This window comes from Bubalus kerabau, chromosome 13 (assembly GCF_029407905.1).
Source record: "Bubalus kerabau isolate K-KA32 ecotype Philippines breed swamp buffalo chromosome 13, PCC_UOA_SB_1v2, whole genome shotgun sequence".
Taxonomy (NCBI): domain Eukaryota; kingdom Metazoa; phylum Chordata; class Mammalia; order Artiodactyla; family Bovidae; genus Bubalus; species Bubalus kerabau.
Window position 1 is genome coordinate 78,351,097 of NC_073636.1, and position 24,881 is coordinate 78,375,977.

Sequence of the window (24,881 nt, forward strand, 5' to 3'; positions counted from 1 at the left end):
GTCCCTTTCTGACTCCATCCCCAAAACAGGGATGTATGGAGAAAAATGTCTGAAGATGTTTATCACAGTCTTGTTTATAAGAAAGAAACAGTGGAAACAATGTAAAGCTCAGCCGATGGGGACTGGCTAAAAATGGTGGCAGCTAATGATACGGCTGAGCTTGGTCTGTGTGTGCTGACATTGGAAAGAACTTTCAAGACTGGTTGTTGGGTGAAAAAAGAAAGTGTCAGAATATTGTGTGATTCTGTGACTACGTAAACACATACTTATTCACATGAGTGTGAGCATGTTGTGTGTCTGTAAAAAGACATAAATATCTAAAGGACACGCTCCCAACCACAGTTAGGGAACCCTGAGGAAGTGGAGAGGAAGGGGAATGAAGACAGGTTTTTATTTGTAAATGTATATATATTCCTGTCTTAAATATAAAACAATTTAAAATAAATGAAATTAAAATTATTTTTACAAAAGAGAATGCCAGTTTCCTCTGGTAACATTGTAGAGTGGTAACGTGAAGAGTGTATTTGAGCACGGGGCTTTTTGTACAGAGTAGGTGGAAGGATAGGTGACTGGACCAGTGGGCAGACAGATGGGAGAGTGAGTTGATGATTGCTGCATGGAAGGATGGATGCAGGGATGGATGGCGGATGGATGTAACATGGAAGGATGGATGCAGGGATGGATGGTGGATGGACGCACGCATGTACGTACAGAACATGGCACACAGTAAACATCTGAAACTGTTAGAAATTGTGAAAGTTTGCCACATTTCGAAATCTAGGGAGAAGGAAAGCGTTGAGAAACTAACATTATAAGATGCTAAAAATAGGAAAAATTGCTCAGCTGGCCCTTGCAAGGTGCTTAGTGTGTACCAGGTGCTGTGAAGATCTTTCTTAACATAATCACGTGTAATCTTCCTCACAACCCCAGGCAGTACATGCTATTATGAGGTCCATTTCACAGGTGAGGAAACAGACACACAGAGGTGACAGTAATCTGGGCCAGGATTCATGGCAAATAAAGAGCCCAACGGGCTGCTGCTGAGACTGGGCAGAACGTGAATCCACTCATCTCCTCCCATGACCCCTGGTATGCCTTTTACCTCCGGGTCTGTGTAGATCTCAGGGTCCTTCTGGGGACTCAGGAAGGGAAAGAGGAGGAGGCGGTCCCCACGTCGCAGGCTGAATTCCCGCCCATCCGCCATGGGCAAGGCCAGGTCGGCCACGACCTCGCGGGTGATGAAGGGCGCGGCGGTGAGCCTGAGGCTCTCACTCAGCACGCTGTCTGCACGGGGCAGGTTCAAGGCGGGAGCGGTCAGCGGCGTCCCCTCCACCACTGAAATGCCACCCCCTGGCCCTCATCTGACAGAGGCAGGTGCAGAGACTGAGAGAGGGTGCATGGCTCTCCTGCCATTGCAAAGCCAGGCCCAAACCGGCCGCCTGATGAGAGGCATTTGCTGAAGAGACCTCAGACATGAAGTTCTGGGTCTGATCCTAAAAGAAGCTGCGTGGGAAGGTGGGAGCCAGGCACATATCAGAAAGGGCTGGAGAGACAGCAGGGTTTGGCTATGTCTGCCTGCCCAACAGACGTCCTCCTTCTGGAAACAGTTCCCTGTTTTCTTCCAGGGACCACCCTGCTACCACCCTCAGGGGTTGGGCTGCGCATTCCACACCCAACACCTGGGATTGCGCTGCGACTGGCTAATCAGAGCAGCCCAACCCTCCAGACCTCATGATTGGCTCCGGATGGGCACATGGCCTGAAGAGAGCCAAGGAGAGCCATTCCTAGGACTTTGGATAGGAACGTGGCAGGGACGCACACGCTCCCTGGGCAGGCAACCCGGCGTCACTGGCAGCCATCTTGCCAGCTCGAGACTGGAGCGGAAAGTGGAGCTGAGGATGGAGACAGACTGAGACCTGAGGCTGTCGTTAAACCACCTGGATCTACCTGGGCCTGGAGCTAGTCCCTCTAGACTTTTTAGTTACCTGCCCCCAATGAAATCCCTTTACTGCTTCAGCCCTTTTAAGTTAGGTTTTCTGCCACCTGCAACCAAAAGCCTCCCACTAGACCATGAGACTCAGGTAGTGAAGACCAGGGCGTGGAGACACCAGGTCTGTGAAGATAGGAGGCCCAGGGCGGGGGCCTTAGGTCAGAGGAACTGATGGGAACCCATGATGGGGAGGAAGGGCTTGGGGGGGGTGCCCATGACGCCCAGGTCTTTAGAGCTCTCTTGGAGTGTGTCTCACCCAGCACAGGCATGCTGTCCAAAACTTTCTGTGGGAGGGTGGTCATCTGTGAAATGGGCTGCTCTGCTCCCAAGAGGACAGTCTCTAGCTCTCCACGGACAGCGGCCAGGGCCTCCGGGTTCTTGAGGAGAAAGAGCAGGAGCCAGAAGGCGGCAGGACCCATGTTCCCCTGCAATGAGAACAAGCCCCAGAGGGCAAAGCTGGGGTGAGAGTTGATTGGTCTGTGCCATGGACACAGCCCTGGCCCAGGTACAGGGGTTGGGAAGCCTGGGTTTCCACCCCACCCCCCGCAGTACCCCCGTATACCTTCAGCTCAGGACATGGCTCAAACATGCTCTGTGGTTTTGGCATAGCCCCGTGCCTACTTCAAGGCCGTTCTTGGCGTCCCTGACCTTGAGCAAAATGACTGTGCTGAGGTCACACAGGTAATCTCTGCAGCTAATCAGTGAACTATTCACAGTGATTTCAGTGACTCTCCATAGCTAACCAGACCACCTTACCTGCCTCCTGAGAAATCTGTATGCAAGTCAAGAAGCAACAGTTAGAACCGGACATGGAACAACAGACTGGTTCCAAATTGGGAAAGGAGTACATCAAGGCTGTATATTGTCACCCTGCTTATTTAACTTCTATGCAGAGTATAGCATAAGAAATTTTGCAGTGGATAAAGCACAAGGGGGAATCCAGATTGCCAGGAGAACTCTCAATAACGTTAGATAGGCAGATTACACCACCCTCATGGCAGAAAGGGAAGAACTAAAGCGCCTCTTGATGAAAGTGAAGAGAGTGAAAAAGTCGCTTAAAACTCAACTTTCAAAAAACTAAGATCATGGCATCCAGTCCTATAACTTCATGGCAAATAAGGAAACAATGGAAACAGTGACAGACCTTATTTTGGGGGGCTCCAAAATCACTGCAGATGGTGACTGCAGCCATGAAATTAAAAGATGCTTGCTCCCTGGAAGAAAAGCTATAACCAACATAAACAGCATATTAAAAAGCAGAAACGTTACTTTGCTGACAAAGGTCCATCTAGTCCAAGCTATGGTTTTTCCAGTAGTCATGTATGGATGTGAGAGTTGGACTATAAAGAAAGCTAAGCACCAAAGAACTGATGCTTTTGAACTATGGTGTTGGAGAAGACTCGAGAGTCCCTTGGACTGCAAGGAGATCCAACCAGTCCATCCTAAAGGAAATCAGTCCTGAATAGTCATTGGAAGGACTCATGCTGAAGCTGAAACTCCAACACTTTGGCCACCTGATGTGAAGAACGGACTCACTGGAAAAGACCCTGATGCTGGGAAAGACTGAAGGCAGGAGAAGGGGACAACAAAAGATGAGATGGTTGGATGGCATCACTGACTCGATGGACATGAGTTTGAGCAAGGTCCAGGAGTTGGTGATGGACAGGGCAACCTGGCTTGCTGCAGTCCATGGGGTCGCAAAGAGTCGGGCATGACTGAGCAACTGAACTGAAAGGAACTGAATCAGTGAAAATGTTGGTAATAAGAACACAATGTATCAATTAAGATTTCTGTTGGGACTTCCCTGGCAAGCCAGTGGTTAATATTTCACCTTCCAATGCAGGGGGTATGGGTTTGATCCCTGGTCAGGAAGCTAAGATTGCACATGCCTTGCTAGCAAAAAACCAAAACATAAAACAGAAGCAATATTGTAATAAATTCAAGAAAAGATTTTAAAAGCAAAGATTATTGTTAAATCTGAGGATGGATGCATCCTTAGCCCCAATTCCCCATGCTTCCTTACATCCATGCCTCTTACCATGTGACTCTGTACTTCCTCCCATTAAAAGGATAGGATGTATTTCCTGGTCCCATGGATTCAGTCCCATCAGCCATGTGATGTGTTTTGGCCAATAGAACGAGGTAGAACTGACTGAACACAGGCATTAAGAGACCTTGTGCATTTCCACTTGCCTGACGAGCTATCTGATCCCAAGAGGAGGCCAAGAAACACAGGGCAGAGCTGAGCTATCCAGTTGAGCCCAGTCTAGACTGGCTGACTCCTAGCAGCCCCACAGACCGGTGAGTTAAATAAACACTCATCAGGGTATGCCACTGAGTTTTTGTGGTCAGTTGTCATGCAGCAATAGGGAACTGGTACAATATCTGAATGTTTGCTTTCAAATATTTGAGTATCGTATGTGGATATAGCAAAGCAGTAATAACCAATGGTGATCGTGAAAGCTATTTGTTTCCTGAACAAAAATTATGTAAAACTTCTCAGGAGTTAGGTAATTAGGAAAATGGATTAAAACTTCTTGCTCCAAGACTTCATCCTTGGCTGAGCAACACTCAGGTATTCAGCATGTGGCTAAATATGTATGGGGTACCCTTAAATGAACTCCAGACATGGCTGGAATACAAATTAACCTTGATTCGGAGGAAGATTTTCATCTACCATAAATGACTCTCATATCCAATCTTCATAATGGAATATTAAGTAGTCATCAAACGTCATGTTTACCCAGAAATTCTATTACAGACACAACTGCACGTGGACAAAAGGACATTTGCACAAGGATATTTATCACAGTGCTGATGTAACAGCAGAAGTGCACTGGGAGCAACCGCAAATCTAGCAACAGGAGATCAGTGAGATCAACGATGATCCATCCATAGGATGATGATACCGGCAGTGGTTAAAAAGGAACTGACTGTGCATTCAAATGTGTGACTAGAGCCAAGACGCACCGAAGCAAGCTGCAGGACGGGGGCTCAGCGTGCTACCACTTGTGTGTATTTAAAGAGGGATATATATATATGAAGAGCACAGACCAGCTCTGGAAAGAGACTCTAGAACCTGGCAGCTGAGGCTGCCTCTGGGACAGAAGCTGAGAGGCGCATCAGTGACGGCGGGATGGATTTTCTTTCTCTTGAATTTCTCATGAATTCAGAGGTGCCAGTTCCCTCGTGCAGCAGGCACCGGTATCACCCCACCTTTAACTGAAAAGGAAATCTAAGCACGTCCAAGTCCTGCCCGCTGCCCAGCGTATAGCGGGGGCTCAGTGATATTTGTTGAATAAATTATTTGTGTCCCTTTGGGCTGGGGACCTCCAAGGAAGCTTGGAAGGGGGCTGGCAGAGCCCTGGACCAGGACCAAGACCAGGCAGAATTGTGCAAATCCCAGCTGCCCACTTCCTGTGACTCTGTACAAGCCCCTCCCCTCTCTGGGTTTCAGAACCTCCCTCTTGGTAAAATGGGAGTAAAAACACACTCACTCCTGGGGTGGCCACAAGGAGTATAAGGGATTCCCTCCTCAAGCTGAGCTCAGAAACGGTCTCTCCCTCTCACCGGCCCCTCTCTCAGGCTGAGAACCCATGGGGGCCCTGGACTCTTTCTGAGGTTTCCTCCAGCACCTCAGGTCCAGCTGAGACAAGCAAGGTCACTTGCTGCCCATCACTTGAACAGCCGGTGGAATATTGGCGATAAATAATTCAGCTCTGGGTTAACTCAGTGCCAAGGCCCTTTTAGATAGTCCAGATGGTCAGACTGGGGCCACCGCTCATTAATTACAAAGCAGGACTGGGAAAGGAGGCTGCTCAGTCAATTCTGCTTTCAGGAGGAAGCTGTGGAGAGTTAAGGAGGTGACAAAGACTGCCTTCCACCCAGGTGCACAGAGGTGTGAGTGTGCATGTGTCTGTGTGTGTGTCTGATCACACAACCTTGAGATCTTTAGACCACTACCCTGGAAGTTGAGTGTTCTCCCCTGGGGCCTTGCCTCAGCTCACCCAGGAGGACACTTCTGGTCTCATCTCATACCCGCCCACAGCAAAGTCCACCTCCCAGCAGCATCCAGAACAGCATCCGAGCTCTGTTCTACCTTTTCTGTGAACGTCACCCGGGAGCTGACCTCCAGGGGGCGCTCCCTAGGGGCCAGACCCTGTGCGCGGTGACTCACGTGCGCCACCTTGTGGCCTCCCCACCGCACTGTCCGTCAACAGGAGCGGGGTTGGCCTGCAGCCTTGCCTGCGCGCATCGCTCCTCAGCCCATTTTCCTTCGGAGAACTTCCTCCACTTCACTCGCAGTCTGTGTGGACTGTCTGGGGCTGAACAAACCCCCTCCAGACCTAAGTGTGGTCATAGGAGCCGGCCTGGTCCAGTCAGTCAGTCAGTCAGTGATGGACTCAGAGGGGACGGGTGACCTGGGCTGGACCAGTGGGTACCAGGCTTAGGATCTGCGCTAGAATTCAAGAGAGAAGCCCTCCGCCGCCGGGAGGAGTGGCTGCCAGGAGCTGCTGGTGGCCTTTCCTGCCGCCCCCGGGGCAAGTCCATCTGAGGCTCAAGAGAGCCCAGAACTGAGGGGTGGGGGAGATCACAGATAACATTTCATTTTCGGGGGGATTAAAATTTTTTTCTAAGGGAATGAAAGAATACGTGCAAAGCTGGTCCTGGATTGGACCCTGGAAGAGAAAAGGGACATGAGTGGAAAAACGGGAGATCTGAACAAGTACGGACTTTCAATGACTAGTCAGCAGTGCTGACGGCTTAGTTTCCCCGCATGCGCTGTGGTTCTGTGAGAGGTTAACACTGGGGGCAGCTGGGTGAAGGATATTTGGGAACTCTCTATGCTATCTTTGTGACTCTCCTATAACCTAAAATTATCTCAAAATCAAACTACCGAAGGGGGAAAACCCAGTTCTGTGCACAGCTATTATTCTTATTACCCTGACCTCTTTTCAGATGGTGATACTGAAGCGACCTGTTCAGGGTCGCACAGCCAGTCAGTGAGCAGAGCTGGGGTTCCACCCGAGTCTGTCTGACCCGAAACACCGCTTTTGCTTTTCATGCTCACGGTGCAGCACCTCCACGAGGTGATTTCCCGTTGGCCGAGCATCTGTAGACCTCCTCTCTGGTCTCCCGGCTGCCACTTCCCACCTACTACAGTCTGTTCTCAGCAACGTAGCCAGAATAACCCCCCTAAAGCAGAAGGCAGGCCATGTCCCTCCTCTGCTCAGAGCCTTTAAAGGGTTCCCATTTCAGAGGAAAAGCCAGAAGTCCTACCCGTGGCCTTCAGGGCCCTCCCTGGTCTGGCATCTGCCACCTCCCTGCCGTGTCACCCTTGTCCCCACCTCAGGGCCTTTCACTCACCGTATTCTCTCCCCATCCTACACATCTACATGGCTCATGTCTCCGCTGCCTTTGAGTTTCTGTTCAGATGCCGCCTTCCTGGTGAGGCTTTCCTTGAGCACTCAAAAAAGCAGCCCCTCTTCACTCCCTTTCTCTGCCTTATCCGTAGAACTCATTATCTGTAATACATCTTACAAAGTTATCAGTTGTCTTCTCTCACCAGAATGTCAGCTTCTTAAGGGCAGGGATCTTTGTTCTGCTCACTGCTCTATTCCCACGTCTAGAATGGTGTCTGGCACATGGGTGGCACACTAAATACTTCTTGAATTGTTTAAATGACTTTTAAAAAATTGTATTTATCTATCTATCTGTGTATTTATTTGGCTGCACCAGGTATTCACTCCGGCATGCAGGATATTTAGTTCTGGCACGTGGGATCTTTGAGTTGCACTAAGGAACTCCTAGGTGCAGCACATGGGATCTAGTTTCCTGACCAGGGATTGAACTTGGGCCCCCAGCACTGAGAATGCAGAGTTCTAGCCACTGGACCACCAGGGAAGTCCCTTGAATATGGTTATTAAGCTCTGGTTATCAGCTAAGCACAGTTACAGGACTTTACCTGGATCACTTCCTTTCACCCTCCCCACAATGCCTTAAGGAAGGTCTTGCTGTCTCTGTTTTACAGAGGAGTAAAACGAGCTCCCCTGGTGGCTCAGACAGTAAAGTGTCTGCCTGCAGTGCGGGAGACCTGGGTTCAATCCCTGGGTCAGGAAGATCCTCTGGAGAAGGAAGTGGCAATCTACTCCAGTACTCTTGCCTGGAAAATGTCATGGACGGAGGAGCCTGGTGGGCTACAGTCCATGGGGTCGCAAAGAGTTGGACATGGCTGAGCGACTTCACTTGCACTCTAAACTGAGGCACCAAGAAGTTAAGGATCTGACTTTCCAGGAAGTGGCAGAGATTCAGGATCCAAGGTCAGGGAGGTTGCTCACAGAGCCTGTGCCCCAAACTGCTGAGCTACTCAACCTCTTGGCCCTGCTCTCAAGACTCAAGACCTCAAAGGGTCTTCTACTGGCCTGAATTGTGGACGCTGCCAACAACTCAACCTGAGAGGACATCCGGACCCCAACTCCCTCCCGGTTCTCCTGGCACCGCCAAAGGCTGTTCCCCAGACTCGCTGCCACTCAAGCCCCCAGGCCAGCATCCAGTTCCGCTGACAGAGGCCATTTCCATAAGGGATTCTGGGGACAGTTTGGAGCTCCAAGTCACTGCCCATAAATATGTTATTAGACACTGATGGGGCACCAGCTGCTGATGAAACCCACCCCATCCCTTGCCAGCTTCTGCCTGCAAGGACATTTTACCGTTCTGAGAGAAAACTAAAAATAAGTCATAAGTCGATGGGAGAGGAATTACCCAGAAACGTCAGCCTGTGCAACCGCCTGTCACTGCCGAGGTGGGGCCGAGAGAAGGAGGGGCTCTGGGCTGGGGCGAGGGCTGGGGCCAGGCCTGGAGATGCAGTGCCCTCACTCAGCTGGCTCTCGCTGCCTGCAGTGTGCGGGCCGTCACCATCTCCACTGACGCGGCCTCCCCTTTGTTCCCAGAGTCTATCTAGCGCCTCCTTGTCTCCACGGCCACCACTGTCTGCTCACCATGTCCCCGCTTCTCAGAGCCTGTCCTTCCTCTGCTCAGAACCCCGCCAGGGCTTCCACTTCACCCAGAAAAAAGTCTCGAGTCTTTACTGAGTAGGACCCAAGGGCCCTCCATGATCTCTGCCCTCAGTCCCACAGCCCACCCCCCAGCCCCCACTCTGCTTTGGCCGCACTCAACTCTTCACTGCTGCTCAAACACTTGGCATGAGCCAACCCCAGGGCCTTTGCACATGCTGTTTCCCCTTCCTGGAATATTATATCCCCATACCCTCCCCAAGTCCCCAAATCTAGCTCCTTCTTATCATCCAGGGTTCAGCTCAGTCATCTCTTCCCCAGCGAGGCCATCCTGGCCAGAGTAGAGTAGAACCCCAGGACCTATCTAGTCATGACCTTGTTTTATATCCTTCATGTCAGCAGCTAAAATCACCCTGCATGTTTTCTTGATGTCTCCCCCACCCCAACTCCTGGATAAAATATGAGCAGCACAGAGTGGTGTCTTTGAGGTCCATGGTTAAGTTCTCGGTGGAACTTTTATTTTTCTTGAGCAAGTAATTTATTTTCAGAATCCCCAATGCAAACATAATACATTGAATAATGAAGCAAAATTATCTAAGGTCATTGTAAATAGGATTCAACCAAGTTTGGCTTCAATCAAAATGGATTTTAGGTCTGTTTTTTTCCATTTTTTTTAATTAAAAATTTTTTATTGGAGTATAGTTGCTTTAAAATGTTGTGTTAGTTTCTGGATGATAAGCAAAGTGAATTAGCTATATGTACATATATATATATATATATATATATATATTAGCTATCCTTCCCATTTAGATCAATTCAGAGCACAGAATAGAGCTCCTGGAACTTCTACACAAGTCTTCAAGATAACTGGTTTGCACACTTCAGTAATCTCAAGGTCATGAAAAACAATGAAAGGCACCAAAACTGTTCCATACTAAAGAAAACTAAGAAGGCATAATGACTAAATGCAGTTTGTGATCCTGGGTTCGGTGCTGGACCAAGATGAGATTATTAAAACAACTGGCAAAACTGGAATGCAGACTGTGTATTAGATAATGGTCCTGTATCTGGGTTAATTGCCCTGAATCTGCTCACTGGGTGGTGGAGATGGAAGAGAATATTCTTGCTCCTAGGAGACGCACAATGAAGAAATTAGGGGCAAAGAATCATGATGCCTGCAACTAATTTGCAAATGATTCAAGAAGACAATCAGAGTAGGACAGAGAGAAAGAAAGTGTGGTCTAGTGGGGAATCTAACATTGTGAATCAACTATACTCCAATAAAAATAAAGAAAATTGAAGAATTAAGGTGAAGTATGTATGAGTTCATGAAACTATTCATATACCTTCTCTAAGTTTGATGTTCTTCCAAATTAAAAATTACACATTGAATGAAAGGTCCTGTTCATGAGCACTTTGACAGTTGAGAGAGTGAGGGAACGGGGGCAGACAGCTGGGTGTGTGTGCACAGCCCCACACCCACACTCACAGTGGCCCACACTCGCACGTGTACAGGCACACACACAGGCCCACGCCAGCGCATGCACACGGACTCGCAGGCTTGTTGCCTTAGTGTGCCTCACAGTACACACGTGTGAGTGCACACACACACACAAGCGCTCACATGCACAGCCTCACATCTGCAGCCGCTGGCACCCACCTGTGTGGCCCAGAGCTGCAGCACCAGGGCGCGGGCCTGCATCTCCTCCGACACGCCCATCTCCTCCAGGTGCAGCAGGTAACTCTCCAGCCATCTGCTCCGGTGGGCCCGGCTGGCCAGCCTGGCTGGGGACAACAGCTTCCACAGGCGACCTTTGACCTTGCCCACCCGGTCCTTATCCCCTGCAGAGATGGAGCACAGAGGATGGGGGGGTTACAGCTCCACCTCCAGCCCAGGGCCACCCTGCCCCACCCTCCCCCCGAGGCCAAGGGTCTTCGGGTGTCACCCCAGGGGGGTGGGTGGGGACTTCCTGCAGGAGAAAGCTCCAGGGACCCCAGTCCTGAAATGCGGGCTGGGTCGAGAGGAGGCGCTCCGCCAGCATCTGTTAAATGAATGGGTTTCTTCGCAGAGCAGGGGAGGGAATAGGAAACAGGGAGCCGTGTGCTTCCTTCCCGGGGCCTGATCCCAGAGGAAGGCCAGCCCATGTGTGTGTGGAGACCCCGAGGGCACAGCGTCGGCCAGGAGAAATGACTGAGCAGACCATCAAGAGGGGACAGAAGGGTCTGGGCTTCAAACTCAACACCTGCAGGAAAGGGCAGGTGGAGTGCACGAGAGCGGAGGGCCAGGCAGGGCCTGATGGGAGGGTCCCAGGGCTGCACTCAGCTCCACCCTCCAGCCCCTTGGGCCTGACAGAGAAGGCACAGCCAGGGAGCCTGTGATTCCAGGAGAAGCTGAAACCCAAATGTTCACGTGGAATCCTCTCGTGTTTTAAAGTTAGCATCTCAGTAAGTCATTTTTAATCACCGTGCGGGTCACAAAAACTTCTCTGAGGGTCTGCTTTGGCACCCGGATCACCAATTCACAAACACCATTAAGTAAACGACTGCGTGTTTACACTCTGGAAAACTGTGCGGCGGCCCACACAGGCAGACCCTCGAAGGCATAAAGTCAGTGCTTGCTATTCATATATTTTGTTAATGCTACAAGACGATGCTGCATTGACACACGTGCAAATATGAAATTTGTTCTTTTCTTTCCCCAAAATCACCCTTTGGAAAAGAAGGAGTCACTCGGATTGCTACAAAATTCCAAAGTACTAGCAACTCTCTCACTGACTTTTCTGAGCCATAAAGCAGTGTTTCAGGAAGACCCAGCTACCCAGTGGCTCTAAATCAGGCTTCATGTGATGGAATGTAAAATGGAGGCAAAGCTTATTTAAGCACATTAATTAGGTTTTCACATAATACGTTCCATATGCTTTTCTTCCACCTCTAGACACTTTTTCAGGTGAAATACTCCTCAATTTAAAGCAATGTGGCCAACTATTCGTCTGAAATACATGATTTTTCTGTTATGTATATTTGCTACGTGTTATGTGTATTTTCGGGGCTTCCCTGGTGGCTTAGTGGTAAAGATGCCAAGGCAGGAGGCACGGGTTTTATCCCGGGTCCAGGAAGATCCCACAGGCCACAGAGCAACTAAGCCCGTGCAAGCTGCAACTACCGAGCCCATGCACCTACAGCCTGTGCTCTGAAGCAGGAAAAGCCTCCACAATGAGAAGCCCTTGTACCACAGCTAGACAGTACCTCCCCTTGCCGCAACTAGAGAAAAACCCCTGTAGCAACAAAGACCTACAGCAGCTCTTAAAAAAAAAAAGAATCATAATAAAATAAATAAATAAAACAAAGGATCCAGGAAAAAGTCTTAAAAAAAAATAAGCAAAAAAAAACCCAAAAAACCCAACAACTATATTGGCAATTTGGTAAAATCAGCTTAACATTTTTAGAGCCCTTAGACTAGTGGAGGACACACAAGATCTTACACAAGATTTCATCATAGCTACTCTATTAGGAAAAAGCAGTGTCCACACCAGTGTGTTTGCCATGCATCTGTGGGCAAAAGAGAAAAGAAAGAACAACATCATGTCCGCTTGTATTTGCATGAAGGAACTCTGGAAGGATCCAGGAGAAACTGGTAACACCAGCCGACCGTGGGTGGGTGGGGTGGGGGGACAGGGTGGGAGGACGGATGGGAGACGCCTCATGGGCGGGCGGGGTGGGGGGACAGGGTGGGGGGACAGATGGGAGACGCCTCATGGGCGGGCGGGGTGGGGGGACAGGGTGGGGGGACAGATGGGAGACGCCTCATGGGCGGGCGGGGTGGGGGGACAGGGTGGGGGGACGGATGGGAGACGCCTCATGGGCGGGCGGGGTGGGGGGACGGATGGGAGACGCCTCATGGGCGGGTGGGGTGGGGGGACAGGGTGGGAGGACGGATGGGAGACGCCTCACTGTCACCATTCTATATTTCCAACGTTTAATCACGTGAACCAAAATCTGGCACCAAGCCCAGCCCCGTAAAGAATTTCCAGCAAAAGAGAATAGATTCATGGATGGATAGATTCTAAAAAGTTCATTCTATATTTCAATCAGATGATACAGGAGTGAAGAAAGAGGTTCTGGAAAACCGAGTTTGGTGACTCCACCTGCCAGCCCGCTGACGGAGATGACACAGGTGCCCGAGATGGAGTCTGAATAAGCCACTTCCTGAAAGGTGAGGTGAGAAGAGAGCGACGTCTCTAAATGGTTGGTTTATACAACATGTGAGCTTAACCACGGTTGCTCGACAACATCAATAAGGAGATGTTGTTTCATTTCCAGCCCTAATTATTTCCACGTTTAGGTTGACTAAAAAGACAAACCACACCAAACAAAAAACAAAAAGCCCTTCCTGCTGGGAAAACCAGGGCTTGCTGTATTTGGAGCTGAGTATAACTGGGGTGTACTGTATTTTACACGTGTACTTGGAGAAGGGTCAAGACCAACTCTGTCCAGAAAGAAAGCCACAAGTCACATATGCTGACTGAGCACATAAAATGTGGCCACTCAGAATGGGGATGTCCTGTGAGTCAAAAGTACCTACCAGATTTCAAGTCTTGGCGACAGACACAAAATGTAAAATATGACAGTAATTTTATATTAATTACATGCTAAAATGCTAATAGTTTAGATATATTGGGTTAAAGAAAAATATTATTAAAGTTGATTTCACCTCTTTCTTTTTTAAATTTAATTTTGTGTATTTATTTTTATGGGATTTTTTCCCCCTGGCTGCACCCTGTGGCATGTGGAATCTTGGTTTCCCAACCAGGGATCGAACCCGTGTCCCCTGCAGTGGAAGCTTGGCGTCTTAACCACTGGAATGATGTGGAATTCCTCTTTATTTATCTTTTTTACAGCTTCCCTTGTAGCTCAGTCGGTAAAGAATCTGCCTGCAGTGCAGGAGACCCGAGTTTGATCCCTAGGTTGGGAAGATCCCCTGGAGAAGGAAATGGCAACCCACTCCAGTATCCTTGCCTGGAAAATCTCATGGACAAAGGAGCCTGGTGGGCTGCAGTCCATGGGGTCGCAAAGAGTTGGGCACGACTGAGCAACTAACACTTACTATTCTTTTTTAAATGTGTCTACTAGAAAATGTAAAGTTACGTATGTGGCCGGCATCCTATTTCTACAGGATGGCACTGTTTTAGCCATTGTTGTTCAGTCGCTCAGTCCTGTCCAACTGTTCGTGACCCTAAGAACCGCAGCAGTACAACACTCAATTGATAACAACAGTTACCTTGGAGATAGATGTAGAGGGAGTGAGGTCAAAACAGTATATGCCTTCTCTGCAATATTTTATTTTTTCACAAGAGGCGGGGGAGCCCATTTAAGAGCCCAAGCTCTGGAGCAGAGTGCCTGACCTTGAATAAGGCACCTCACCTCGGTCTCCTCACCTATAAATTAGGGTAAGAGTACTCACCACATAGGGTTGTACAGGGATTGAATGCATTCACATATAAAGCCTGAAGAGTGATGCCTGGCCCAGGCATAATAAACATTAGCTATATTATTAAACAAAGCTGAATGAATGTTAGTAAATTATTAGTCCTAGAGGAATGCATTCATGTATTATTTCCATAATTAAGACATAATAAATGGTGAAATAAAGATCACCTAGTTTGCAGCCACAGCGACCCAGGTTGAGATCCCAGCTCTGCCCCTTCCTAGGAGGATAATCTTGGGTAAATCATTCTCTGAGACTCAGTTCCCCATCTGAAAAACGGGGGCAACCTGGCTCAGAGGACCATTATGAGGACTGAAAAAGATCACACATGGAACATACTCCATACTGGAAGGGGTTTGGCAAATTGCACTGGCTATATCCTGCCATTCTTATAAGGTATTATTTATCAGCCCCCATGTAATGACTTGAGGCTGTGAATCAGAACCGCCAGGCTCATATGATCGGTAACTTGGTCGGAAGCAGGAGAAACAGGTTCAATCCCAGACTTCCCATGCTGTGTGGGCTTGGCTTGAGGCCCTGTCCATCTCTGAGCCTCAGTCGCATTTTTTTTCTCAAACATTTCTTTTTTTATTTGGCTGCACCAGGTCAGCTGCAGCACTCGGGATCCTCACTCTTCACTGAGGCACGCCAGATCCTTGGTTGAGGCATGTGAGCTCCTAGCTGCGTCCTGTGGGATCTACTTCCCTGACCAGGGCCCCCTCCATTGGGAGTTCAGAGTAGCCACTGGACCACCAGGGAAGTCCCTCAGTCTCCCCATGTAAAGCAAGAGGTCTAGGTTTGGAAACACCTCTGTCCCCTGGAGACCCAAGAGTACAGTTCAGCAAGGCCCCCAGTGGAGACATATTTTTAAAGTCTTGTGTTTCACCTTTAAAATGCATTTGATTTTTGCATTAGACCCTGTGATTCTTTAATATAGGAATACTCCACCCCCAAACAATATTCAAATAAAACAGTCAATAATCCAGTGAAATTATTATTCCAAAAAGAAGTGGTTTGCTTAGCTCAGGGCTCCATTTAACTCCCTACTGCCCCCCAACTCTCTCCTGTATGAGAAGCACCAAATTCAATTGTCTAAGTATCCCCAAAAGCTCAATCTTCTTTTAAAATGTTTATATTTCTAAAACCAGAGGAGGAATAATGCATGAAAATAGTAAACAACAACAACAACAATAATAATAAAAGAAAAAGAAATTCTAAGACAGTGGTCCCCAAACTTTTTGGCACCAGGAATCAGTTCAATTTTCCAGGGAAAACAGTTTTCCACAGATAACATGGCAATGAGTATCTGTGGATCTGTCGACACATGGGAGCATCTCTGTGGGGTAACTCCAAGAAGCAGAAGTACAGGATCAAAGGTGTGTGTGTTTTATGCTGATAGGTTCTACCAAACTGCTTTTCCAAAGTAGCTGCAGAGCTTCACATGCCCCACAGCAAGCTCTGGGGGCCCTTCGGCACCCCAGCCTCCCAGTCTAAGTTGAGAAAGAGTCTCCCACATTGCCACCTGCTGCCCATACTGAGAAATGCAGCCTTCCCATACCCAGCCCACAGCTGCTCCGCGGATAAAAGGGAGGGTCCCTCTCTGCATCTACCCAGACTCCTCCAGGGCATCTGTACGGAAGAAACAGCAACAGAGAAACCGCTCTTCCCGCGAGAAGCAATCAGTGCCGGCCGTGCTCCGTGCACAAGGTTTCACAATCAAACAGATCAAGCTTCTACCTTGCTGCTCTGCCACCTACCAGCCATGTGTCTATGAAAAATGACTTCACTTCTCTGAGCCTCAGTTTCTTTACCTGAAAAAAGAGTTTAATAACACCAACTTTCATCGGAAGGACTGATGCCGAAGCGCCAATACTTTGGCCACCTGATGCGAAGAGCCGACTCATTGGAAAAGACCCTGATGCTGGGAAAGATTGAGGGCGGGAGGAGAAGGGGACGACAGAGGGTGAGATGGTTGGATGGCATCACCAACTCGATGGACGTGAGTTTGAGTAAACTCCAGGAGATGGTGAAGGACAGGGAAGCTTGGCATTCTACAGTGTGTGGGGTCGCAAAGAATTGGACACAACTTAGCGACTGCACAACAACAATACCAACTTTTCAGCACTGATGTCAGGATTCAATAAGATAAGGAGCTGTCTCAAAAAAGACATTAAGAATCATGAACAAGCAACTCACAAAGAGGAAAAGCAAATGGCTGGTAGCACTAAAAGATGTTTTTTCATCATAGGATGAAATGCCCATAAAGCCAGATGCTCTTTTTTGCCCATCAGATTAATAAGGATTTAAAGACACAATGGCAACCCACTCTAGTACTCTTGCCTGGAAAATCCCATGGATGGAGGAGCCTGGTGGGCTGCCGTCTATGGGGTTGCACAGAGTCCGACACGACTGAAGCAACTTAGCAGCAGCAGCAGCAAAGTCTCATAACTGCACGCTCACAAGGTTGTGGGAAAATGCAAATTAAAATGACCAATTACTCACTTCTGCCCATTAGACTGGCAAACCATTGGAAAGACTGATAAAATCTGGTGAGGAATGAGCAGACACCTTCCCTTTGGGTAGGCGTATGAATTGCTCCATGGCTTTGTAAAAGATACAGCAACAGCTAATAAAAATTTTAATGTGTATGCCCTTTAACCTGGCAAACCCACTTGCAGGAAACTGTTAGAGAAAAATAAAATCACCAGGTTGTAGAAGAGATAACAAGCACAATGAAATGCTAGAACACTCATACACACACAAAGGAAACAATTATAAATACCCACTGGAGTGGGGTGGCCATCTAAATAGTGACCTGAAAGAGCCAGAAGGATGTCTGGATTTTATATGCTGATTTTCACATCCTTCTGCTTTGCTATGCAGTGTGTGTATATATATAGTATGCTTGAGTTAGTTTTATAGATTTTCTGGGGTTTTCTGGGTATAGCATCAGATCACTTGCAAATAGGGATAGTTTTATTTCTTCTTTACTCATTATTATATCGGTAATTGATTTCCCTTATCTAATTGCATTGGCTAATGCCTCTAGAAGATGTTTGAATTAACAAGGGAGATTATGCAGCTATATTGTTAGGTTAGAAAATTAAGTTGTAGATAATAAATATAATCCATTTTTGTAAATACACACAGTGAAACTTTAGATATATATATTTGTCTCCATTTTTAAAATAGAGTATCCCTACAAAACACTGTAGGGATATATCAGCATGTTAACACTGGTTTCCATAGGAAGATGGGTTTGGAAGAGTATTATTACTTTTTCCTGTTTACCTCTATCACAAGACTGTGTTTCTTTTTAAAAACATACTTATTTATGTGGCTGTATCAGGTCTTCACTGCGGCATACGGGATGTTCGATTTTTGTTGTGGCAGGAGGGCCATTTACTTGCAGCATGTGAACTCTTAGCTGAGGCATGTGGGACCTAGTTCCCTGACCAGGGATCAGACCCGGTCCCCTTGCATTGGGAGCACAGAGTCTCAGCCACTAGACCCACCAGGGAAGTTCCTGTTTCTTTCTTTTTTATATATATATAATTGAAAATTTTTACTTATTTTATTTTTGTTATATTGTTATTTTTGCCTTCACTGAAGCTTCGTTGCTTTGCACGGGCATTCTCTAGCTGCGACGAGTGCTGTTTTTTGTTGTGATGCTCGGGCTTCTCACTGCGGAGGCTTCTCTTGCTGTGGAGCACAGGCTCTAGTGAGCGGGCTTCAGCAGCTGCAGCTCAGGGGCTCAGTGGGTCATGCACTGTTGTAAGCATTGAATGGCACAATATTTAAGCTGGTATCTGGCACAAAGAAACTGCTCAACAAAGAATGTTTTTTTCTTATTACCTCAGCCAATCCTAACAGCCACCTTCTGGGAAGATCCTACTGTTTTCTCCATTTTACAGATGGGATCCGAGGCACGGAGAAAATACATAAGAGCCAGTAAACCACCTCAAGCCACCTGAGCCCAGAGTCTGTCTTAACCACTGCCTTCAACTGCCCCTCCAGAGAGAAGACTCAGAGCAAAAAGAAGTTAAGTAACTTGCCCTAAATCACCAGCAAGGAAGAAGCAAAGTATTGATTCAAATCCAGGTGTTGCTGCAAGTTTCTGAGACCAGGACACAGTGTTTCTCCGCCTTCCCATGGCTGAGTTGTCAGAAACTTGTCAAAAATGCATGTCCCAGTCTTCCTGAAGAAAGTGAAAGTGTTAGTTGTCCAGTCCTGTCTGACTCTTTGCGACCCCACGGACTGTAGCCCGTCAGGCTCCTCTGTCCATGGAATTCTCAAGGCAAGATTACTGGAGTGGGTTGCCATGCCCTTCTCCAAGGGGTCTTCCCGACCCAGGGATCGAACCTGGGTCTCCTGCATTGCTTTGCCTACAAAGGTCCATCTAGTCAAAGCTATGGTTTTTCCAGTGGTCATGTATGGATGTGAGAGCTGGACCATAAGGAAGGCTGAGCGCCGAAGAACGGATGCTTTTGAACTGTGTGGTATTGGAGAAGACTCTTGAGAGTCCCTTGGACTGCAAGGAGATCCAACCAGCCAATCCTACAGGAAATCAGTCCTGAATATTCGCTGGAAGGACTGATGCTGAAACTGAAGCTCCAATACTCTGGCCACCTGATGCTGACACATTGGAAAAGACCCTGATGCTGGGAAAGACTGAAGGCAGGAGGAGAGGGGACGACAGAGGATGTGATGGGTGGCATCACCGACTTGATAGACAGAAGGCAGGAGGAGAAGGGGACGATAGAGGATGTGATGGATGGCATCACCGACTTGATAGACATGAGTTCGAGCAAGCTCCAGGAGATGGTGAAGGAAAGGGAAGCCTGGCATGCTGCAGGCCATGGGGTTGCAAAGAGTCAGACACGACTGAGTGACTAAACAACTCCTACATTGCTGGCAAATTCTTTACCCTCTGAGCCACCAGGGAAGCTCATTCAAATCAAAAGGACTGGGATGGCGCTTGGAGACTTATTAACAAGGGCCCGAGAGGACTCTTCTCCCTGGGGAAGTCTGAGACACAGTGGCTGGGGGAGACTGAACCCCAGGGGTTCCTATGGGCCTGGTGCCCTGAATCCAGCAGGAACCTTTCTACCGATCTTGATTCCCCTCTGTAGCCATGAAAATGAAGGCAGTGGGTTTTTATAAACCCATGTGGGAAGCTCTAGATGTGGAGCTCAGTGAAAACTCTGTAGCAGAACAATTGCTCCAGAGCGCTACACTGATGTTACAAAAGCACAGGGCTAAACAGGGCTAAACATGAAGGCATCTGCGCTCGGGAAGGCACGCACAAGAACGCACACAGCCGCCTGCGCCATAGCCACAACTGGAGGTGCCCAGGTGCCCCGCAACTGGCAACGTTTAACCAAGTGTGATTGTCACTCCAATGAAATGCTGCAGAGCAACGAAAAAGAAACCATAGACACATACAACAATCTCCATGAATCTTACAGATGTAAAGTTGAGTGCAAAAAGACATCCAAGTGCACATATTCTATGATTCTTTTTATAGGAAGTTCAAGAACAGGTAAAACTAGCCGAGGTGGAAGAAATCCATACAGTGGCTAACTCTAGGGGGTGGATACTGACCGGGAAAGGGCATGGCAAGTTCAGATTTATCTCTCAGCTGTGCATTTAGGACTGTGTGCTTTCTTGTATATACAATAAACCTCAATAAAAAAAAAAAAAGAATTCTGTGTGTGTGTTTAGAGAAAACTCTCCATGCTAGTAATAAAGCTCACCTCTGTGGAGGGGAAGGGAAGTGGTAGACCGGGATGAGGAGAAGGTGGAGAACTCTTTCATTAGTCTAAGTTATTCTATTTGGCTTGAATTTCTTATAACCAGCATAAACTACTTGTAAGAATTTCTAAAGAAAAAAAGAAAAGAATTTTTAAAGCAAATTAAATCTTAAACCTGGAAAGGAAGGACACAGACACAAAAGGTCCCCAAGCCCCACTCCAGATGTGCTGTATCAGAATTTCCAACAGGAGCCCCAGCTCTGGTCCAGGCCCTGCCTCCCACCAGTGTGCTCTTATATACCCCCCGCCCCCCCAGGACAGGGACCTCACTACCTCAAAGGCATTAGAATGTTTTCCTTTTCGTGTCATCTATGATCCTTCAGCTTGAGGGTGGACTTCCTCTCTGGGCCCCTCTGCCAGCCCCACAGCTCACGGAAGACCCCACGGTGCTTACCCGCTGACAGGGAGCCACGTGCCAGCTTGGGGAGCAGCAGGTCAAGCTGGCGGAAGGTGTGGAAGACGTCGGCTGAGTGGACGCGGTCCTGGGCCTGGCTCTCCTGGGTGTGCGGTGGTGCCTCAACGCCGTACTGGGTCAGGTAGCCGGCTCTGGGGGTGGCAAGCAGAGGGTCAGCAGGCCGTCTCTGAATGGTCCCAGCTGAGCTCTCAGGGCGGCCTACGAGCTCTTCTTCATTCGTACCCCTGGGGAGCACCAGATTTTCCTACCCTGTGTCAGGGACGGTTCTGGGCCACAGAGTCAGCAGAGAAGCAAACACACAAAACCCGCAAGACAGAGGAGGGGAGGAGTCGTGGGCCAGCCAGGGCTCAGAGGGAAGGGCAAGCGGGAGAGGGAGGGGAGGAGCGCTCCTTCCGTCAAGCTGCAGGATAGGCAGAGGGAGGGGTCCAGGGCGCAGGGAAGAGCCAACCTCTGCCGCAGGAAGGAGCACAGATGCGCTGTTGGAAGCGGGTAAGCAGAGCAGGTGGAAGGGCGAGATGGGGGCCCTGGGTCAGGAAAAGAGGTTCCTGCCCCTGGAGAGGAAGTCAAGGCAGGCTCCTTGGAGGAGGCAGGATCTGAGCTGGAACCTGCAGCATAAGCAGGGGACAGGGGTTCTGGCAGAGGGCACAGCCCAGGCAAAGGCCTGGGGCCAAGTGAGCAGCCACGGCTGGGTCCGAGGACTGCCAGGTGCTGGGCTGGAGTGGCCTGGGAGTCGCCAGGGTCCATCACACAGGGCTGGCTGTCAACGTGGGAAGGCTGGCCCTGACCTCAAGGGCAACCGAGGGGCGTCTGAGCGGGAGAGGGCCAGGGCCTGGTGGGGGAGTAGAGAGAGAGGATGAGAGACAAGAGCAAGTGTAAGCTCTTGTGTGTGTGGCGTGTGCACACACACACCATACACACAACACACACACATTCATACTGCCCGCAGGAATGCTCCCAGAGGAAATGTCTCCACCACCCAGGTTTTCCCTTTCAAAGCTCCAGGAGCCCAGCCCCACTGGCCTCAGTCCTGGGAGGGAAACCACAGGTTTTCACCTTTTCCACGTGGCGAGAGGGAACAGGACTTCTGAGAGAGACACTGAGAGGCCCTGACCAGCTTCCCGCAGGTCCTCCTAAGTCCCTGGATCGCCCAGGACAGGGATTCCCCCGAGGAGAGAATGGAAGCAGGGATGGGGCGGGGGGCTGAGAGACGCCTGTCTAGTCCCCACTTAACCCCTCATTTACACAGTGCAAATGTGCAATAAGTCTTCAATGAACGTTCTATCAATGGATGGGTGGATGGATGGGACGAAGAGGGGAAGGACGGGTGGATGGGTGGGTGGGTGGGTGGATGGGTGGATGGATGGATGGGTGGGTGGATGGATGGGAAGGAGGGAGGGAGAGTGGGTGGAGGATGGATGGAAGGGTGGGTGGATGGATGGGAAGGAGGGAGGGAGAGTGGGTGGAGGATGGATGGAAGAATCGCTGGACAGATGAACGGATGGTAAAGAGGGAGGGAGACTGGGTGGATGGGAGGATGGGTAGAGGATGGATGGGAGGATGGATGGATGGATGGATAGCTAGAACACAATCCCCAAAACACCAATCTTAGAAGACAATACAGGGCCACCATGATTCTGAGCTCAGTTATCCAAGCTGTTCTCCTACCTTTTCCCTGCATCCCACTCCCCTCCCCTCCTCCCGTCTTGGCCTCCACACCCCCTAGAGATGGCAAGTTCAAGACCTGCCCATCCCACTGGACTAAGAGGAAGCAACCCTTCCTTCAGAACGGCTGGAACGAGCTCCCTCCAGAGTCTACCTCCGGCCCCCACTGATGCTGCTGCATCAGCCCGGAAGGAATTCCCTCCTCCTCCTCCAAACGTGTAAGCCCTGGATCCTCATCTTCAGACACAGACAAACGCCCTCAGTACCCCCTTATGGCAGAAGTTGTAAAGGTGCAGCCCACAGCCTGGATTCAGTCCAGAAACGTATTTGGTTTGGTTAATTGTGTTTTCCTAAAAACAAACTGAATGCATGTTTAAACATTTGGGGAAATTCACACAAAATCTTGGATGGCATCACCGATTCAATGGACATGAGTTTGAGTCATCCCGGGGAGTTGGTGATGGACAGGGAGGCCTGGCGTGCTGCAGTCCATGGGGTCACAAAGAGTCAGACACGACTGAGCAACTGAACTGAACACAAAACCCGGATTTGCCCCTCTGTCTCGTCTCGAGAGAGGGGAGAGTCCGGCCACTGGCAGCCTGCAGTCCTGCCTGGCAGCCCCGGGCAGGAGTGGAGTCCCTGCCGCCGCTCTCAGGCGGGAAGAGCAGGCAGAGTCACACGGCCCTCCCCGGCCCTGAGGCCTCTGTGACACGCAGTTAAACACCTGTCACCATTTGTCACCCTACTTGTTCTGCTGGTTTTTTTTTTTTTTCTTAAAGCAGAAAACTAGTTCCTTAGATAAAATTTCTACCAAAAATAGGCAATGAAAAAAAAAAACCCTCCCAAAAGAAAAGAAAACCAGGAAGAACCACGAGATTTCACACTGTGGACGTGACACCCTTTCTAAGTCTCCTTCACTTTGAAATAAAACCTAACAGCTGAAGACAGGCAGGAAGTGATTACATGACCTGTAAATGCATGTTTGACCCATAGGTGGCGCTAGGGGCCAGGCAGAAAAAGCTGGAATAAGGCTGGGAATAAGAGGTGCTCACTTCTTCACTCATATCCGACTATTTGCCACCTCCTGGACTGTAGCCCCCCAGGCTCCTCGGGCCATGGGAGTTTTCAGGCAGGAATACTGGAGAGGGTTACCAATTCCTTCTCCAGGGAATCTTCCCGACCCAGGGATCAAATCTGCGTCTCCTGCATTGGCAGGTGGACTCTTTATCACTGAGCCACCTGGGAAGCCCCGGGGACATCATAGTAAATGAGGGGTCAGGAAAGGCCTCCCTGAGGAGATGACCCTTGAGACGAGACTTGAATGAAGGGAGGCGGGGGCCATGCAGACGTGTAGAGAACAGCATTCTTGGGCAAGGGAACGGAAACTGCAAAGGCCTTGAGGCGGGAGCGTGCCTGGCCTGTTCAGCAAGGAGGCTGGTGAGGTGATCCCAGAGGAATCAAAGTCAGAACTCTGGATGGGACTGAGGGGGGCTGAGGCGCACACAAGGCGGGCGGGATCCCGTGAGCTGGGCTCCATGAAGATGTGCCTCCCCATCAGCGCACCTGTCATCCAGCTCACCCACTGCCTCTCTATTTCAGGGGCTGCAGATGGCGACAAAAAGGCCGGAGGCTGCCGCCAAGCTGGGAGGCAGGAGCTGCAGCCAGGGCTCAGGCCTCAAAGACACGGGAATCCACTTACACCTGCCCCCGGCGCTGAGCCTGCTCTTACCACGGACCTAAACAAAAGACTCTTGAGAGTCCCTTGGACTGCAAGGAGATCCAACCAGTCCATCGTAAAGGAGATCAGTCCTGGGTGTTCATTGGAAGGACTGATGTTGAAGCTGAAACTCCAATACTTTGGCCACCTGATGCGAAGAGCTGACTCATTGGAAAAGACCCTGATGCTGGGAAAGATTGAGGGCATGAGGAGAAGGGGACGACAGAGGATGAGATGGTTGGATGGCATCACTGACTCAATGGACATGGGTTTGGGTAGACTCCAGCAGTTGGTGATGGACAGGGAGGCCTGGCGTGCTGCGATTCATGGGGTCACAAAGAGTCAGACATGACTGAGCGACTGAACTGAACTGAACTGAAATAGACCCAGCTGCCACCATGTGTCCCCTACCTCCCCCAGAGCCTCAGCTTCTCCTCTGACTTCTCTGCCCTCACAAGCATACAGGATGGCAGGAACTAGGAGATCTGGGGGCTCCCCACTGTGATCTTGCCTTGGGCCTCTCTGGACCTCAGTCTCCCCACCATACGATGACAGGGTGGACCAGACCAGCATCACCCAGACCAGTCATAGCCCTTGAAGGTATCTGCGCCAGTCCAGGGTGAAATGAGAAAAAATGAACCCAGCAAGGGTCATGCTTGAGGGTGTAGGCTCTGCAGGCAGCCCCCTCAGGGTCCCAACTGTGAGACTCTGGGCAAATGACCTAGGCTCTCCAGGCCTTAGTTTTCTCATCCATCAAATGGGGTTTCTGAGGCACCTGCTTCATAG

At 49.5% G+C, this 24,881-nt stretch overlaps 1 protein-coding gene across 1 annotated transcript in view; it reads right to left on the minus strand.

Annotated features, from left to right (window-relative positions):
* The window catches only part of PTGIS (prostaglandin I2 synthase), a 50,341-nt gene that overhangs the window by 3,579 nt on the left and 21,881 nt on the right, over nucleotides 1-24,881 (minus strand). Inside the window, exons 5-8 of the mRNA XM_055545257.1 lie at nucleotides 20,696-20,847; nucleotides 10,664-10,845; nucleotides 2,247-2,415; nucleotides 1,103-1,284 (exon numbers count right to left, since the gene is read on the minus strand). Of these exons, the coding sequence (XP_055401232.1) occupies nucleotides 1,103-1,284; nucleotides 2,247-2,415; nucleotides 10,664-10,845; nucleotides 20,696-20,847 (685 nt within the window). The remainder of the gene's footprint in view (nucleotides 1-1,102; nucleotides 1,285-2,246; nucleotides 2,416-10,663; nucleotides 10,846-20,695; nucleotides 20,848-24,881) is intronic.